At 51.2% G+C, this 17,428-nt stretch overlaps 1 protein-coding gene across 1 annotated transcript in view; it reads left to right on the top strand.

The window, feature by feature from the left end:
• Window positions 1–17,135, top strand: part of GRM4 (glutamate metabotropic receptor 4) — a 223,019-nt gene extending 205,884 nt beyond the window's left edge. The window contains exon 11 of the mRNA XM_032768742.2: window positions 16,312–17,135. Within this exon, the coding sequence (XP_032624633.1) occupies window positions 16,312–16,361 (50 nt within the window). The 3' untranslated portion in view covers window positions 16,362–17,135. The remainder of the gene's footprint in view (window positions 1–16,311) is intronic.
• Window positions 17,136–17,428: the final 293 nt, after the last annotated feature.

The following is a 17,428-nucleotide window of genomic DNA, read 5'->3' as shown; positions in this document are numbered from 1 at the left end:
TGCAGGGAGTTGGTTTGGGCTGCTCTCTAATTATAGCCTCATAACTGAAAAATGCCTTGGCTGGTTTTAATTTGTGAGGGCATATGGATAGGTTTTAATTTTCAGATATCTTCTCTCGCCCCTCCTCCCTTTCCTGCCCTTGGAGCCTGGAGAAGCAGTCAGTCAGAGCCCCTGCCTGACGCTGTGGTAGAAGAGCCATCCAGCTGATCTGTCCTGAAGGGCTCTCCCTGGGTTTTCGAAGCTGAATTTGTATTTCCCATGTTTGTGTACTGGGGCTTCACAGCTTTCACTGACTTTTCTGAATGCCTCAGGGAGCCCTTTTGGAGCCTGCCTTCATGTGAAATCCCCACAGAGACACAGGTAACCTGTGGTGAGCTACTGAGGTTTGGAGGGTGCAGGGCCGACGCTTCCATTTAGGTGACCTAGGCGGTCGCCTAGGGCTCTAGGATTTGGGAGGGTGGCAGACTGCTCCGGTGGACCTCCCACAGGCGTTCCTGCGGAGGGTCTGCTGGTCCCGCGGCTCCCATGGAGCATCTGCAGGCACGCCTGCGGCAGGTCCACCGGAGCCGCGGGACCAGCAGACCGTCTGGAGGAATGCCTGCGGGAGGTGCACCGGAGCCGCGGGACCGGCGAGCCTAGGGTGCCAAAAAACCTTGCACCACTCCTGGGAGGGTGGATGGTCACATGGTGCCCACACCATGAACTGCAGACTCTATGTTTTAACTCATCAAACCACAAAATCATGGATGCTTGAGGTGGATAAAATGTGTTAGATCATCCAGATTATGCCCCTGGTTCCCAGGTGGGATTGTTGTCCCCACGCATCACAAAAGCCACAACCATAAATTAAGACTAGCTGGTTCCTTTTGTTGCCAGTCTCCAAGGACTAGATGATCACAATGATCCCTTCTGGCCTTAAAGTCTCTGAGTCTGAGACTGATCAGGCCATGGAATGAGCTCCCCTTTAGAGGCGGTCCCTGCGGGTCAGGGGTGAGGCACTTTGGTGGTACAGTGAAATGGACGCTATGCTGTGGACAGAGGACTCCAATCTCCAGGGCTGTGAATCCAGCACTAAATTCACTGCATTTCGGGTTTTAAATATCTCCCAGTGGGCTTTGTGCCAGAGCCGTGCAGGGCAGGTAGTACAAATCAGTGGTTCTCAACCAGGGGTACACATACCCCTGGGGGTACACAGAGGTCATCCAGGGGATACATCAGCTTATCTAGATATTTGCCTAGTTTTACAACAGGCTACATAAAAAGCATTCATGAAATCAGTACAAACTACAATATCATACAGACAATGAATTGTTTATACTGCTCTTATGCTGTACACTGAAATGTAACTACAATATTTACATTCCAACTGATTTATTTTATATGGTAAAAATGAGGGAGTCGGCAATTTTTCAATAATATTGTGCTGTGATTCTTGTATTTGTATGTCTGGTTTTGTAAGCAAGTAGTTTTTAAGTGAGGTGAAACTTGGGGCTACTCAAGACAACTCAGACACCTGCTAGGGGTACAGTAGTCTAGAAAGATTGCGAGCCCCTGGTAAAAATTGACTTAAAAAGGCAGAGAGAGGAGGGTGACATTGTAGCAGATGAAACAGCAAGACTAAATCTGGTTCCTCGTTGTTCCCTCACTTCCTGATTGATTTTGAGTGCAATGTACTTGAATCAAAAAGCGATGTCTAAGGCCCTAATCCCGCAAAGACATACAAACGTGCTTAACTTTAACAATGTGGATAGCCCCACCGAAGTCAGTGACTTAAAGTTAAGCACATGCCTAAGTCTGTCAGGATCAGAATGTAAGGTGTCATACTGGGAACTGGTCCGTTTCCTTAAACTGTCTTAAATCTCAAGCTTGGGACTTGCCCCCAGCCCTTTGGGAAATCGACAATTCATCTGAGCTAAGAATGGTGTTTGGTTTGTGTTACCTGTGTGAACCCCCCAGGCAAATCATTGGTTGTATATTTCACATAGGTTTGCATTATTTGGATTGGTGTTATTTAACGTGTGTATCACGATACCACCTAAAAATCACAACCAAGCTGAGTCCCATTGTGCAAGGTGCTGTACAAACACACAATGAATAGCCTTCCTTTCTATTGTCCATCCCTGTTCTCTCTCTTTCTCTTCCTCTTCTTTCTCTAAAACACAATAGTCAGCTGAGAGAGAAGTTGGCCAGTGGTTAGGGATCTAGCATAGGACACCTGGGCTCAATTCCCTTCTCTGCCACAGATTTCTTTTGTGACTTTGGGTTAGTCATTTAGTGTTTCCGGGCCTCATTTCCCTGCCTGTAAAATAGCTCGTCTTTACCTCACTGGGGTGTTGTGAGGACAAATATGTTAAAGATCATGAGATATGGCCCCCATCATAAGACGCACAGCACAAGAGGCTTCTGTCCTAATCAGGGCTTCTGGCTGCTGCTGTAATAATCTAGTCATTTTTCTTAGTCATTTATTAATGGGAGTGAATAGGTCCAGGCCGCAAAGATGATCTGGGTTTTACACTTCCCAAATTTCAGGGGAGTTTGGATCCAGGGATTTAGTTCTGACCCACCTCTAATATAGAGTCATTTAAATAATTGGCCAGTTGTCTTCCTCTCTTGGTATGTAAACACAAGTGTGTGAGCACTGCTCATTATGCTGACTGGTACTGTCTCATTGTTTCCGTAGATGCCCCATCTGCGTGTATTCACCTGTTGTCTCTTGTCATAGACTGTCCGTCTTTGGGGCACGGACTTTTTGCTCTGTGTTTGTACAGCACCAAGCACAGTGGGGGTTCTGGTCCATGGCTGGGGCACCTAGGGGGACTGTAATAGAAGTAATAGTAAAGTTTCTGTGTTCCCATCCGGCCCCCTGTAGGTTCAGCGTGCCTGCAACATTTTGTTACTAAACCCAACAAATACATGGGAAGTAGGCAAAGAAAAAAAAATTGGTATGAGTTTGTTTCCATAGCAACCCTCCCTCTGTTCTCCCCTGGGATGGGATCCCAAGAGCGCTCTGAAGAATAACAAACAGAGGCTAATCCCAGTGCAGGGGCTGATTGTCAGCAGAACTTCAGTGGGAGCTTGGGGTGGGTTGTGTGTGCACTTGCTGCTACTGAAAGCCAGAGCTTCCTGCGGGAAGACTCCTGGACCTGGTTCTTCCCTGTGCTGCACCTCAGGTCGCCATTTACATGAGTGCAAAGTGTGTAAAATGCTACCCCGACTGCAAGGCATAGCGGCTTTCTGATTCCATAGAGATTTTACACTCAGCAGAGGTATGAACAGTGCTGGGAAGGGCAGAATCAGGCTCTCTCTCTTACTGTTGTGTTGTGCTTGCCCCTGCAAGCTAGCTGCTCATAACCATGCTCATAGGGTAGAGGTAAAGTCTGAGCAGAGGCCTGGGAGCTCGGAAAACCGGAGTTGTAATCCCAGTTTTGGCACTGATTCCCTCTGTGACCCTGCACAAACCATGTAACTTCTCCCTGCTTGTGTTTGCATGCCTATCATAATACTCGGGTTTTGCGGTTAATGTTGGACAGCGCAGCGTGGAGGACAATAGCTGTGTCCTTATTGCCAGTGTCGCTTCCTTGGAGTGATCCATGGCCTCATATACTCACACCCTGCTATTGTTCACTGAGCCACACACAGTGCAGTATGGAGACTAGAATTCACCACCTTTGCCTCTGAAATTAGCTCTCTAATTTCTAAGGCAAAGAAGAACCCACATGAGCCCTTGTAGCTCCTTTATATCCTGGCCAACAGAGGCCGAGATAACCACCAACTCATACACAATTCAAGGAGGACTGCCAAAATCCATCCAGTCATGGGCAGCATAATACTAACCCTCGAGCTGGCTTGGTTGTGTCCTGTCAGACCACAGAGCTGCTTGTGTCTCCCTTATTATAAATAACGGATGCTCTCATTGTAATGCCAGGAGCAGGCCTGGAGCATTCCTGGGGGTTCCCTGTCATTCCTGGCAGGAGATAGAGCAGATTGCCGCAGGTGCCTGTCACCTTGCCTCAGACTTGCAGGCAAAGCCATCAAGTGGCATACGGGCATGCGGGGAGCCTGGGTCGGTTATGCCCCCCAAAGGCCCCATGCTTGCACCGTAACAACCATGCTCAGAAAGACAGGGCGTCCCCCACTTTTGATCTCACGTGGTCCACTCTGCTTCTGGCACTTCCCAGCCCTCCAGAGGGCCTCTCCTGTGTCTTTATCCCATAAAGATCATTGTCAGCCAAAAATAAGCTAGAAGCCTACTAATGTTCTTGCTTTGTAAGAGGCATTATACATCTGTTCTGATACTGCAGATACACGAGGAAAGCCGGTAATGACTGCCCACCAAAGGAGCTGTTATAAACATGATGACCATTATGAACATTATAATGTAGGGTACTTAGCATAGAAGCACTTCAAGAGGTCTGAGATTTTATTGACTAATAGCATAGCTGATCACTAGCGCTGACTTTGCTGTCTGTCTGCATGGGCTATTTACAGTGGGCCAGGTTGGGACGAAGGGTTTTGCACTGACTTCAGTGGGACTGCTTGGGTGAGGAATAGCTCTCCAGTGGGAGGAAAAGGTTCACAGTCTGGCCCAGGAGGACTGGGGAATGCAGCCAAGCCAGATCTGTGCCTTTTTGGCTTGAATTTGCAAAAACAGGAGCTTTTGTGACCAAGAAAGAGTCAATACCTGTGAAATGGGTAGAATTTCAAAATGTGACATCCCACTGGGGCAAAATTTTCACAGGAAAATATCCAGGGAATGGAATCTTCCTGTGTTTGGGTGAGAAACCTGCCAATTCGCTAACATTTCACGAGAGGTGAAATTTGTGGTTGCAACATAACCAGGATAGAAACCATAAATATGTTTTCATGCAATTTCATGGTTTGTTTTTCATTTCACTATATCTATCTATCTATCTATCTATCTATCATGTAATGTGTCTGTCTGTCATACCTGCAATATCTATCTACCTACCTCCCCCCTCTCTAAGTGCTTTAAACAGATATATCAATTTTGCCCCCCTTTGGGTTCTGTTATCTGTACCTTCTTTTCTCCATGGCTTCTGCTCATTCCCCTTCCACGTTAGAGTCTGAGAGGAGGCTTGGCCAGGATGCCTTAATTAGTGCTAACTGATGGTAGAGTTGTCCATGTGATTTCCCCATGAGTGGTTTTGGATTGGTCCCAAGTTCCCCTTGTGCTCAGATCTCTCTGATCTTTTCTTCACGCCGCTGCGCCTGCAGCCACCAAAGTCCCACAGACGAGATTTGTTTTGTTGCAGTAAGGGCCATTCTTTTTTGTTCTGTTCTGTTCTGTTCTGTGCGGTTTTGTACCCCTCTCATCACTGAGGTATCAGAACTCCTTTCAATGGACTTCTTTGTTCTTTTCTCTGTCCACCTTTGACTCCCTCCACAGTCCATTTAACTGGTTTGTGACTCATCACCCACTGCAGAGTTCCTTTGGCTTTTGTGCCTCTCTCTGCATTCTTGCCTGTACAAAGGACTAGGAGATCCGGGGGTTTCAGGAGCTACACAATACCTGACTCCAGAAGCTGCCTGTCCTTTAGTTCTCAGTCTGCAGCAACAACAGGAGGAGGCACAAAGTGTGTGCGATCATGTCTCCCTCTAGTGGCTCCTCTGTGTATTACACTAATATCTTGGATCACCCCAATCTGGATCCTCTGAACTATATCAATCTGGGGCCCAATGTCACTGGACTACATCTCACTATTCAGCAGTTGCTCCTAAGATGTTGCTGTTCCATTGGGTTGGCCTGACTTACCCCTTTCAGAGATGCTATTGTCAGAGCAATAACAATACTTAGCACTGATATAGCCTGTTTAACTCAAGGATTTCAAAGCCCCAGACAATCACTTCGTAAATAACCCTCCCACCACCCCACTGCGTTAGGTGATCAGGTACTCATTTAACAGAGGCACCGAGAGGTTGACTCTCCCTCAGGCTACACAGTGCATCAGTAGCAGAAGTAGAAACAGAATCCAAAAGTCCAGACTCTCAGTGCCTGTTCTCACTCCTATCCCTGCTCCCTCTCAGCTCTTTCACCCCCAAACCATGCTGATCTGTTTTATGGGGGAGTTGTATTATGGAAACCAACCAAAAGCTGGGCCCCACTGTACCCTCTGCAGACCTATAGTAAGAGACAGTCCCTACCCCAAAGAGCTGACAGTTTAAATAAACCAGACAGAATTATTACCCCATTTTACAGAGGGGGAACTGAGGCACAGAGCGATGAAGTGACAGGATTACACAGGAGCCAGGAACTGATCCCAGTTCACTTTCCTCCCTATGCTTTGAGGTGGTGGGCAATGGGAGGCCCTGCCAGCTGTATCTATCAGCTGGCCGGTGGAAGCACACAGCAGCGAGAGGCAAGGCTCTGTTCTGCAGTATCTCAGGCGCCAATGCATCTTGCATTTGGAATGTGGATGCTCAGCCTGAATAGAAAGCTGGCACCGCAGCGTGTCAGGAACAGTCTCAGGAAGCCGATTGCATTATTAATTTGAGGGACGGGAGCAACTGTAGAGTTGTCAACCACGGGAAGGGAAGGGCTGTTTTTCATTCTGTCACTGGCAGGTCACGTATCTTTAAATAAACAACAGAATAAATAATTTACAGGGCTTGATTGCAAGCAGATTGGCTATGAAAACATTGCAGCTAACAAATAGCGCTGTCAGCTCTAATTTCTTATGGCCCATCTAATTGTTATCTGAGGATAACAGCGTCTGAAATCTTCAATAAGGTTCATTTGTCAAGGATGCACCGGCACTGGATGGAGGGGTGGGAGAGAAATAAATAAATAAGTCTCTGACTGCCACAATCTGCCGGAGCTGCTGGAGGGAGAGGGTGAGGAAATCCTGGGAAGGCTGAGAGGGAGCGAGGGCCGGATGTATGCCCCTCAGGGATTAATTGCCATCATGCATCTCAGACACCCTAAAGCCGCCAACCAGTGGGCAGTGATATCAGCACAGCCTTAACCACGCACAGGGTGGGGGAGGTCATGGGAAATCACTGTGGATAAATAAGGAAGACTTAAGGCTGGGTTTTTAAAAACAATCTGTTTTTTAATGCATTTATAATATGTGGCCCCAGAGCATAATCTGCTCTGATCATGCAATTGGGTTGACTATGAGCCTATCTAGACCTGGAAAGAAGGTGCTTCGGTCTGTCTGTAGTACCTAGATGTCTTCTGGTATCTAGGTGTCTGCCTATCTGTCTTTAGTATTCAAGGAATTTCTCCCTCTCTCTGGTCTGTCTAATCTATGCATCTAAATGACCTAAACTGCACCTACAAAATGTCAGGAACCAAAATGGAGGGGGGGCTATTTAAGATGGGTCTGAAAATGGAGCCTGTAGTCTGTGACCATCCTCTCCTGACCCTGTGCCTGCTGTCACCAGCTTTGCCTCCCAGAGGGGCTGGGGGCAGGTGGTGAGGGGGATTTGCTCCTCTCCAGTGTTTTATGGGCTGGAGCGCTCATGAATTTTTCCATGGTGTCTCTGTGTGCTCCCCTCTTTGTTTATGAATGGTTGCACCCATTCACTGAGGATTATGGTGGCAACATTCAAGGAGCGGAGGGCTGCACCAGATTTGCATATCCGTTTACATATATACATTTTGAATCAATTGTAAATGTGCAGGCCCTAATATTTACTTGTGTTTGTGGCAAGCGAGTGGGAACCAGCAGCAGCGACTTTGTGCTTTGAACCACCCCCGAGTTTAGCTGGACCCGATAGTTGTAGGTCACACTGTAGGGCTCTTGAGGGCTGCATACGTTTACTGAGCTGCTCGCGGTTTAGGTTGCTGGGCAGTACAGGGCACATCTCGACCTGGAGATCTAACGCACTGGCCAAGCATGTCTTTGTTCCCCACTAGTGGCCAGACTACATAAGAGGTTTCTGAACGTGCTAAGCCCACCATGCTGATAGACTTGGCCCTTTAGCTCAGGCAGCAGCCAGAAGGTTGGGGGTTCTTGTTTTTATGTAAAGGTCCCGGGTTCAGTCCCTGTAGACAAGCCGTCAGGGGAAACCAGGCCATGTGCTGGCACCCACTCACATGCTAGCTGGAGCCTGATATTAAGGTGATCCTGGTTACTGAGTGAGTGGGGAGCTGCACCCTGACTTTACCCTACTTTAGGTTGGTTGTCCTGGGACAGGAGAGACAAGCACTGAATCTGAGCTGCGTGGGGTGATACAAGCCCCCTGCTCTCCGTCTGCGTTTGTATCCTCCCCTCCTTCCATCTGACCAATTCCAGCACTGGCACGCTCCCCCACTGCTCAAACTCCCCTCAGTGTTAAGGCTTTGGCTTTAGGCTCCCTGCCTTGGCTCTGGCCATTACTGCACAAGCCCCACCTCTGTCAGAGTTTTGAAACAGATCAGAGGGAGAGTGGAAGGCTGATGCTTAGGCTTTTGAAACTGACAAAGGAGCAGGAGGCTTGTCCGCTAGCTCTGATCTTCTCCAAACGAAGGGTCAGCTCCAGCTTCCTCCAGCTGGAGATATTTCCCCTTAAAACTGTAAGTGAGGGCTTGTACCGGGGCAAATTCATATGAAACTAATCTCACTCTTCCACAGACCCTCTTCTAATTAGAATCCCTCTAGAAATACAGAGCAGGTCACACACTTCATCCTCTCTCTCTCATCATTTACAGGACAAATAAATAGCCTCCAGTTTGTTCCATAAAGAGATCTGTTTACAGTGCCATCTACATCCCTAGCTTTCAAAAGAAGGGGTTTGAGAAAGGACCAGATCCCTGGCTGGGGTAAATAAATCAACATCACTCTGTCCAAGTCAGTGGAACTCTGTTGGTTTACACCTGCTGAGGATCGCGCCCAGAGTTGCAATAGTCAGAACCAAACTCCTTCCACGTTTGGAAGTCCAGGTTTTGGTGCCATCCCATGCACTGGAGATGGATCAGAACCAAAACCATGGGTCTGAGCTATGGATCTTGACCATGTTTGTGGGCCTGGTGCTGCTTTCACTTACACCAGTTTAACAACAGGGCAACATCATTGATTGAAGTGGCATTATTCCTGCTTTACACCAGTGTTAGTCAGAGGAAAACCAGGCTCTCCATCTCCAGAGTTGTCCCAGTCAAAACCCTGGATCCAAACACTGCCGAACTAACAGAGATTGTTAGCACTGTGGGTCAGAGACCATCTCATTGTCATGTGTTTGTACAGGGCCTAGCACAAAGGGAACTTGGCCTCTAAGCAGGGCCAGTGCAACCCATTAGGCGATGTAGGTGGTCTCCTAGGTTGCTAACATTTGGGGGGCAGTGACCGTGGCTGCTGGATCTTCAGCTGCCCCGGTTGTCGTCAGTATTTTGGGGACGGGACCTTCCGTCGCCTAGGGTGCCAGAAAAGCTGGCAGCGCTCCTGCCTCTAAGCGCTGCCATGCAACTTGGGGGTCCAGAATCCAGATCTAAATCCAAATGGTCCTAGTTTTTGTGGCTTTTAGTTTTGATCTCATGAGCAGGCGCCATCCCTGCCCTGCTCCAGATAAGGTTTGCACTTGCTGTCTAAGACCAAACTCACCCCGTTTGGCTCAGGACCGGCGCTAGGGTTCCTTGCGCCCTAGGCGCACGGCTATTTCGCCGCCGCCCGCGCTGATCCCGCGGCTCCAGTGGAGCTGCCGTGGTCATTCCTGCGGAGGGTCTGTTGGTCTGTGGCTCGGGTGGAGCTGCCGCAGTCATGCCTGCAGACGGTTGGCTGCTCGCGCGGCTCCCGTGGACCGCCCGCCGGCATGACTGTGGCAGCTCCACTGGAGCCGCGGACCAATGGACCCTCCGCAGGCATGCCTGAGGCAGGTCAACCGGAGCCGCCTGCCGCTCCGCCGGCAAAGTGTCACCCCCCGAATAATCCTGGCGCCCTAGGCGATTGCCTAGGCTGCCTAAATGGTAGCACCGGCCCTGGTTTGGCTATATTGGGAACTCAGCTTGCAATAGAACCTCTCCCCAAGCATGACAGTTCCTAGGGCTCCCTGCAGGATCTCTCTGTCTTTGTCTCTGGTTCCTTCTGACCCAAGGGCCGCTTGCCCTGTCTCTCCCCTGTGCTGATGGAGTTACAGGCTTCATCTGCCAGCATGAGGCAGCAAAACTGACTCACCAGCTGTAGGCAGGTCTCTTACTCTGCTAGCAGGGCAGCTCAACAAGCGAGTCACACACCCTGCCACCTGGTCAGAGGCCTGCTTTCCAGCCGGGTTTCTCACACATAGCTCAGACCTGGGCCCATTTGCAATACAGGTCTGGGTGCTGTCTGCAAAATTTGGATCCAGAAGCACCTGGGAACTTCCCCAAAGTTCAGCTTGAAAGCTCTGATCCAGCCTCTCTCTAGTCGCGATGTTCCAGACCTGGGGAGAACCCCCTAAGCCCCATCCTGATACCTAAAGGGGGTTCAGTGAAGATGGACCCCAGGGTCAAAGCACGTAGAGTTTGGTTCTTTCAAGACCAAATCCCAATTTTCAGGGTATTGCAGAAACCAAAACCGCTCCCGGAGCTTTGCCTGGCCCCAGAGATGATCCCACAGAGTTATAGGGCTTGCTACTCAGCTACCCCATTCCTGCTTTTGAAGTGGAGAGAGGGGAGAGCAAAAGTGGATTTAAGCCACCTTTGTGCCCCCCATATTCTGGGGCCATGTGGAGCCTTGCCTAGCTCCTGGTATAAATTACAGCAGCCTCTGGGCCCTGAGAAGCAGAGAACAGCCAGACTGCCGGGGATTCTGACCATGTCCCTGATCCATCCACAATGCTGGGAGCTGGAAGCAGGGCTGAGGTAGCGTCCTTACACCATCTCTATACCAGCTGGAGCGGAGCCCAAGGGGAGGGGCGGTTTCTCAGGGATCCAATTTTACCTATTCAAGCCATCAGAGCAGCATTAAAGCTCCGTAGAGTAACTGAGAATCTGGCCCATGTGTTCACACTGGAACTTCAACGGGGCCAATACAGGAGGGATGGGGAGTTGAGGAGGGAGGGGCTTTCTCTGTCCCCATGAGGTTAATCCATTACCATAAAAGAGGCAGGTTCCCACTGGGAAATGTCTATTTAATTACGAGTGACTCATATGAACTCTGGTGCCCTGAGACCAGCCTGGGAAATCGTTTGCCTTTTCTTTGGAAATCATTCATAGTTCAATGTATGTTACCCCCGAGGTGGAGGTGGGGAGAGAGATGAATTGCTCAGGATGAGCCTGATTGTCCAAGAGCAGCTGTTTGCTGACTTCTGACTCCGGGTTCCAGTTCTGCTGCTTTTGCTGGTGTGTTTAGGGAGGGGAGGGATACGATGGAACCAAGGATTTGCCCACTCTCTACTGCTGCCCACTCACTCCCTGCACACCTGCACAGGAGTGGGAGGAGCAGCTGTTTTCATGCCTCACCTCCGTGTGATCTTTAGTAATGCCAGTGGCTCACACAGGAGAGTTAGGAGCTCCCTCCCCACTTACTCTGCCCAGCAGGCCTCACAACGAGCAGTATATTGGCTCTTCTAGTGGGTCTGCTCCAGCTTCAGTTCTCATAAGAGCCTAAATCTGAGATGAGCCTTTCTGCTCTGGCTGCTAATATTAATAATCTGACGAAGCACTTTACAGGGCTTTCGAAGATATTCATACATAGGCGGTGCTACTTCTCGTTCTGTTTGTCCAGCCCCTAGCACAATGGAGTCCTGGGCAGTGAGTGGGGCTCCTAGGCATTAGGGTAATATAAATGAGAAATAGTAATATTCATTTTTCAAAGCACCTCACTCAATTTAGCTTGTTAATAACAGGGCCCTATGGGTTAAAAGGTATTTGGGTGCATGACTTCTTTAAATGGTTGGCTAAAGCTGCCAGCCTGGACTCCTTTTAAAACACCCTTGTCTTGGGGGCTTGGCCTAAAACTAAGAGACTGATGTTCGCTGAAGGAGTTTAAGATTCCTGGACTTTTGTCATGGATCAGCACTTGGAGACCAAGCGGCTCATTGTCAGAGGTGCTGATCCTATTGGGCCTGATTCTCTGCCGCCCTTCCACCCATGCCTAGCGGCAGTGCTGTAACAAGGGCGAGGCGACTGAGGCACTTGCCTCAGGCACAAAAAGCCCAGGGGCGCAGAAAGTGGTGAAGGAAAAAAAGCCGCTGGGAGGCACAGAGATAGCTATAACCGAGGTGATTTCCCACCCCGCCACCGAGTGTCCCCCGGCCCTGACTTGCTTCCCCCCCCGCCACTTCAGCTCCGTGCAGCAACTGCTGCCGCAGGGTCCTAGTGCCCCCCACATCAACTGCCAGAGCAGACTGACTGAGCCTGTCCTTCCACCTCAGACCCTTTCATTTTCCAATGGGACCCTCCAGTAGCACAGCTCCCCCCACCTGCACTCATCGTTCCTGCCCCATGCTGGGCAAGGAGGCAGCCCCATCCCTCACCCCCAGGGAGGCTACAGTCAGGGGCAACAGCAGGGGAGGAGGTGCACGCAGCTCCCCCCAGAACCCACTAAGGGGGAGATGAGGGAGATTCCTGGACCTGAGTGGGGCCCAAGGAGCACATGCAGTGACAGTGGTGGGGGTGAGTGGGCTGCTTGGGGGGCAGGAAAGGAGGGCTCCTCCCCCAGAGCTCACCGCTGCTGGCAGGGAAAGGGCTGGAGGGAATCCTCCTCTCTGTCCCTTGTCTCGGAGCAGCCTGCCTGCACCCCAAACTCATCCCCAGCCCTGCCCCACCCCAGAGCCCATACCCCCTAGTCAGAGCTTTCACCCCCCTCATCGCACCCTCAACCCTCTGTCCGAGCCCTGAGCCCCTCCAGCACCCCAAACACCATAGTCTCAGTCCCAGCCAGAGCCCTCATCCCCATGGGTGGCAGGTTTGTAGAAATTTTGGTGGTGCCCCCACCCCAACTTTCCCCCCCCAAACTCCGCCCCCCACCTGCTTCAAGGCTCTGGGAGGGAGTTTGGGTGGGGGAGGAAGTCTGAGGTGCAGGAGAGGTGCAGGTGCTGAGAGGGAGTTTGGGGATGGGAGGGGGTGTGGAGGGAGGGGGTGCAGGCTCGGGGAGGGAGGGGATGCAGTGGTGGGGCTGGGGATGAGAGATTTGGAGTGTGGGAGGGAGCTCAGGGCTATGGCAGAAGGTTGGGATGTGGGGTGAGAGCTGTGGGGTGGGGCTGGGGATGAGGTATTCATGATGCAGGAGGGAGCTAAGGGCTGGGGCAGAGAATTAGGGTGCAGGGGGATGAGGGCTCTGGCTGGGGCTGAAGATGAGGGGTTTGGGATGTGGTAGGGGTGTAGTGGGTGAGAGATCTGTCTGGGGCTGGGAATGAGGGGTTTGGGATATGGGAGGGGCTCTGGGCAACAGTAGGAATCTGGGGGGTGAGGGCTCTGGCTGGGTCTGGGGATGAGGGGTTTGGGGTGTGGGAGAGACTCAGGGCTAGATCAGAGGGTCAGGGTGTGGTGGAATGAGGGCTCTGTCTGGGATGGGGATAAGGTGTTTGGGGTGTGGGAGGGGCTCAGGGCTAGGGCAGAGGGTTGTGGTGCAGAGGGGTGTGACGGTTCTATCTGGGGCTGGAGATGAGGGGTTTGTGGTGCTGGAGGGGCTCAGGGCTAAATCAGAGGGTTGGAGTGCAGGGGGATGAGGGCTCTGGCTGGGACTGGGGATACGGCATTTGGGGTGTTGGAGGGACTCAGGGCTAGGGTAGAGGATTGAGGGAGCGGTGGGGGGATGAAAGCTTTGACGGGGGGTATGGGCTCTGGGGTGGGGCAGAACTGGGGATGAGTTTGGGGTGCAGGCAGGCTTCTCCAGGACAGGGGACAGAGAAGAGGACTCCCCCCAGCCCTTTCCCAGCTGGCAGCAGCGAGCTCTGGGGGAGCAGGCCCCCTTTCCCACCCCCCCCAGCAGCACACTTGCCCCCCCCAGCAGCACACTCACCCCAACCACTGTCACTGCATGTGCTCCTTGGGCCCCACTCAGGTCAGGAATCTCCCTCGCCTCCCCCGTGGTGGGTGCCAGGGGGTGCTGCGTGCACCTCCTCCCCTGCTGTTGCCCCTGACTGTAGCCTCCCTGGGGGTGACGGATGGGGCTGCCTCCTTGCCCAGCATGGGGCAGGAGCAGTGACTGGGGTGGTGGTGGGGCTTTGCTGGTGGAGGGTCCCACCAGAAAAGGGAAGGGTCTGAGGTGGAAGGGCAGGCTCAGAGTCAGTCTGCCATGGCAGTCGACATGGGGGGCACTAGGACCCTGCGGCAACAGTTTCTGCAGGGAGGAAGCATGGAGCTGCAGGGAAGAGGTAGGAACACTCTGCTCCCTCCAGGCAAGGGAGATGCACAGGGCCAGCAAGGGGGAGCCGGGGGATACTTGGAGGAGGCGCGGGGAGGACAGCAGGTGGGGCCGAGGTGGGGAGACCCGGCCCCAAACATTGGTGGAGCTGGGCCCCTGGGCTTTGAATATTGCTGGTGCCTGGGCACCACGTGGGTATATAACTTGCCACCCATGCTCATCCCCCCACACCCTAACCCTCTGCCCGAGCCCCTCCAGCACCACAAACACCTCATCCCTAGTCCCAGACAAAGCCCTCACCCCAACTCTCACCCTGAGCTTCCCCACACTCCAAACCCCTCATCTGCAGCCACAACTCACAGCCCTCACCCCTGCTCCCCATCCCTCTGCACTCCCTCCCATCCCCAAACTCCCTCCCAGAGCCTGCACCCCAATCCCCTACCCCAGCCTAGGGCCTGCACCCCAGACCTCCTCTCTCACCCAAAATCCCTCCCAGAGCCTTGGGCGGGTGGTGGGGGGCACAGTTTGGGTGGGGGTGGGTTTTGGACACCACCAAAATTTCTACAAACCTGCCACCCCTGATCCTGCCCTGCAAACCTGAACTCCCAGCATTCTCAGAACACTTGCTAATCTCTAGTGGCCACTACTGATATCCAGCATCTGCTACCTATCTTAATCATGCATTGACCCCCGCCCCAAAAATCACAGGTTCTACCACCGCCCCTTCATTCATTCTTCAGCAGCAATTTGGCAGCAGGCCCTTCCCTCTGAGAGGGACTGAGAGACCTGCCGCCAAATTGCCACCTAAGAGCCGACCCTGGGGGAGGGCGCAATTTTATATTCTTGGCTCGGGCGCAAAAATACCTAGTTACAGTTCTGCCAACAGGGTACAGTTCTCTTGCACGTTGTGTTGTTGTATCTGACTACGCAAGGAGCAGATGGGCTGAGAAGGAGGCCCATTGACTCCAGTCGCCATTCAAGCTCCACTGTCCTGCAACGCAGGCCGTTTGCCTAAGGCATTCGCTCTTCTGGGTTTGTTGTTTTCTACACCCACATGGATGAGCTGGCCCGGTGTAAGGCGGAACCGCCACTGGTGCCTCTTACAACTTGATGTGAGGAGGTGGCAAGTTGTGCGTGGTGCAAGCCCTGAGTTGCCTGGGTGCACTGTGCCTGCATTAGGGGTTTCCACAGGTGTAACCTCATTGCCACAACTGCTGCCAGTGCACGTTTCCCTAGTCTAGCCAGACCTGAACACCCAGAGATGGCCCGATTATCTGTAGTCAGGATTTGTTCAGGCAAGGTTTTCGAACCACCGGCTGCAGGAAGTCTGTCTCTGCTTCTGTGGATTCCACCAGGGCTAGCATGTTTGCTGCTCACAAACCAGTGCCATGAGGATTACATACCAACTGCCTCCTGCTGGCTGTGAGCTCTGTGGCTTGAGATCCCCAGGGAGTCAGGACATCTCTCTATCAGTGGCTAGAGTATATCTCGGGATCCCCCCTTCGTCCTGTTTCCGATGAAACTTCCCTCCACTCTTCCCTCCAAAATCACAGGCACCTGTTCTGGATGCTCAACTTATTCTTTCCCCATCTTCGGCAGCCCTGAGACTCCACCTTCTGCATCCTGTGTGGGGCAGGTGGAGGTAGGAGGTCTCCCCCCTGTGTCTTGGGCCTTGTAGAACTGGGGCCTAATAGCCTGCTTTGCGGAGGTGCTGAACACCTGAGACTTTCCTTGGGTCCAGTGGGAGCTGAGCACTTCTGCAATCTAGGCCGTGGCTCACTGCCTTTGCATGGAGCTGCAGAATTGACCCTGGATGCAGCTGGTTGTATCTGCCTGACAGTCTTCAGAGACACATAGATGCTGGAACTAGGGGAGCTACCGCACCCCCTAGCTTGAAGTAGCGATTACAACTCAAATACATGGTTTCTGCCTTCAGCACCCCCACTATAAAAATTGTTCCAGCACCATTGCAGAGACTGAGCCTTATCTCATATTCCCACCCAAGCTCTAGTGGCGTGAAGGTTGGTTCAAGGTCGCAGTACGGGAAGGCTTCATTAATGATACATATGTGGTTTCTTTCTCCTTCTAGCTCTGGCTACCAAACAGACTTACGTCAGCTATAGCAACCATGCAATTTAACTCCAGCTGATCATAACCACCCCGGGATGAGTTGCTGGGGAGGAGGAGGCGAAGCTGGAGAGCTGAGTCGACTTGCTCATCGCAGGAAGTTGAGGGGTGAGGAAGTTGGATCCGATTGGAAGAGGGCATTGCAGGTGCCTCATTCTACTGGCTGGGCTGGTGGATGATGCTGCTTGGGAAGATGGCCATTAACGTCACCAAAAAACCAACCAACCAACCGTCAAAACACACGCCTCTCGGGAGGAGGAAGAGGAACAACCGACTAGGGTGCACGTACAGTGGGGCAGAGGTGACAGACTTTAATAAATCTTTTGGGGGATTTTTTTCTGTATTTTGGACAAATAAAATAAATTGCAGATACCTTTTCCCTTTTCCACAATTTGTGAGATCGTTTGTGGTTGTGAAGAATCTTTCTCTCTCTCTCGTTCATTTTGCATTTTTCTTTTGTTCTCTTCTTCCTCTGCCTCTCTTCACTTTCTCTCTCTCTCTCTCTTTTTCTCCTACCAAGTTCTATGTGTTGCAAAAAAAATTAAAGTTTTTTTAAAAAAATAACAAAAAATTAAATAAAATCTAGACTGTGTTCAAAATGCTGATTTCTATAGATGGTACAATTGATGTATGTGATGACCATATGGACTGAATTATGTCTGCTTTATGTACTGACCAATCAAAAAAAAACCCAACAAAAAAACCCCTAAGTTCAGTGCCTGGATGTTTATGAATTATTCGATGAAAAGTGTAGAGCATGATCATTTTTATACGAGGAACTTTCTAATAAAAGACCATGGTTTTGCACTCAGCTTTTTTCTTTTATTGGTGCATGTCGATGGCTAGCTCAAGGGAGGCTCTTTGGCTTATCAAAAAGGTGAAGAGGTGACTTGATCGCAGTCAATAAGTACCTGTGTGGAGAAAAGGTTTCTTCTATGAAAGGGCTCTTTAATCTACCAGACAAAAGCAGAACAAGATCCAGTGGCTGGAAGCTGAAATGAGATACATTCAGGCTAGAAATAAGATGCACATTTTTAAGGGAGGTTTATTAATAGGGCTTTTGTTCTTTAGGGTTTGTT

Source organism: Chelonoidis abingdonii, chromosome 4, assembly GCF_003597395.2.
Source record: "Chelonoidis abingdonii isolate Lonesome George chromosome 4, CheloAbing_2.0, whole genome shotgun sequence".
Taxonomy (NCBI): Eukaryota; Metazoa; Chordata; order Testudines; family Testudinidae; genus Chelonoidis; species Chelonoidis abingdonii.
Note: the sequence above shows the minus strand (reverse complement) of the source record. Positions and strands in the feature narration are given on the sequence as shown.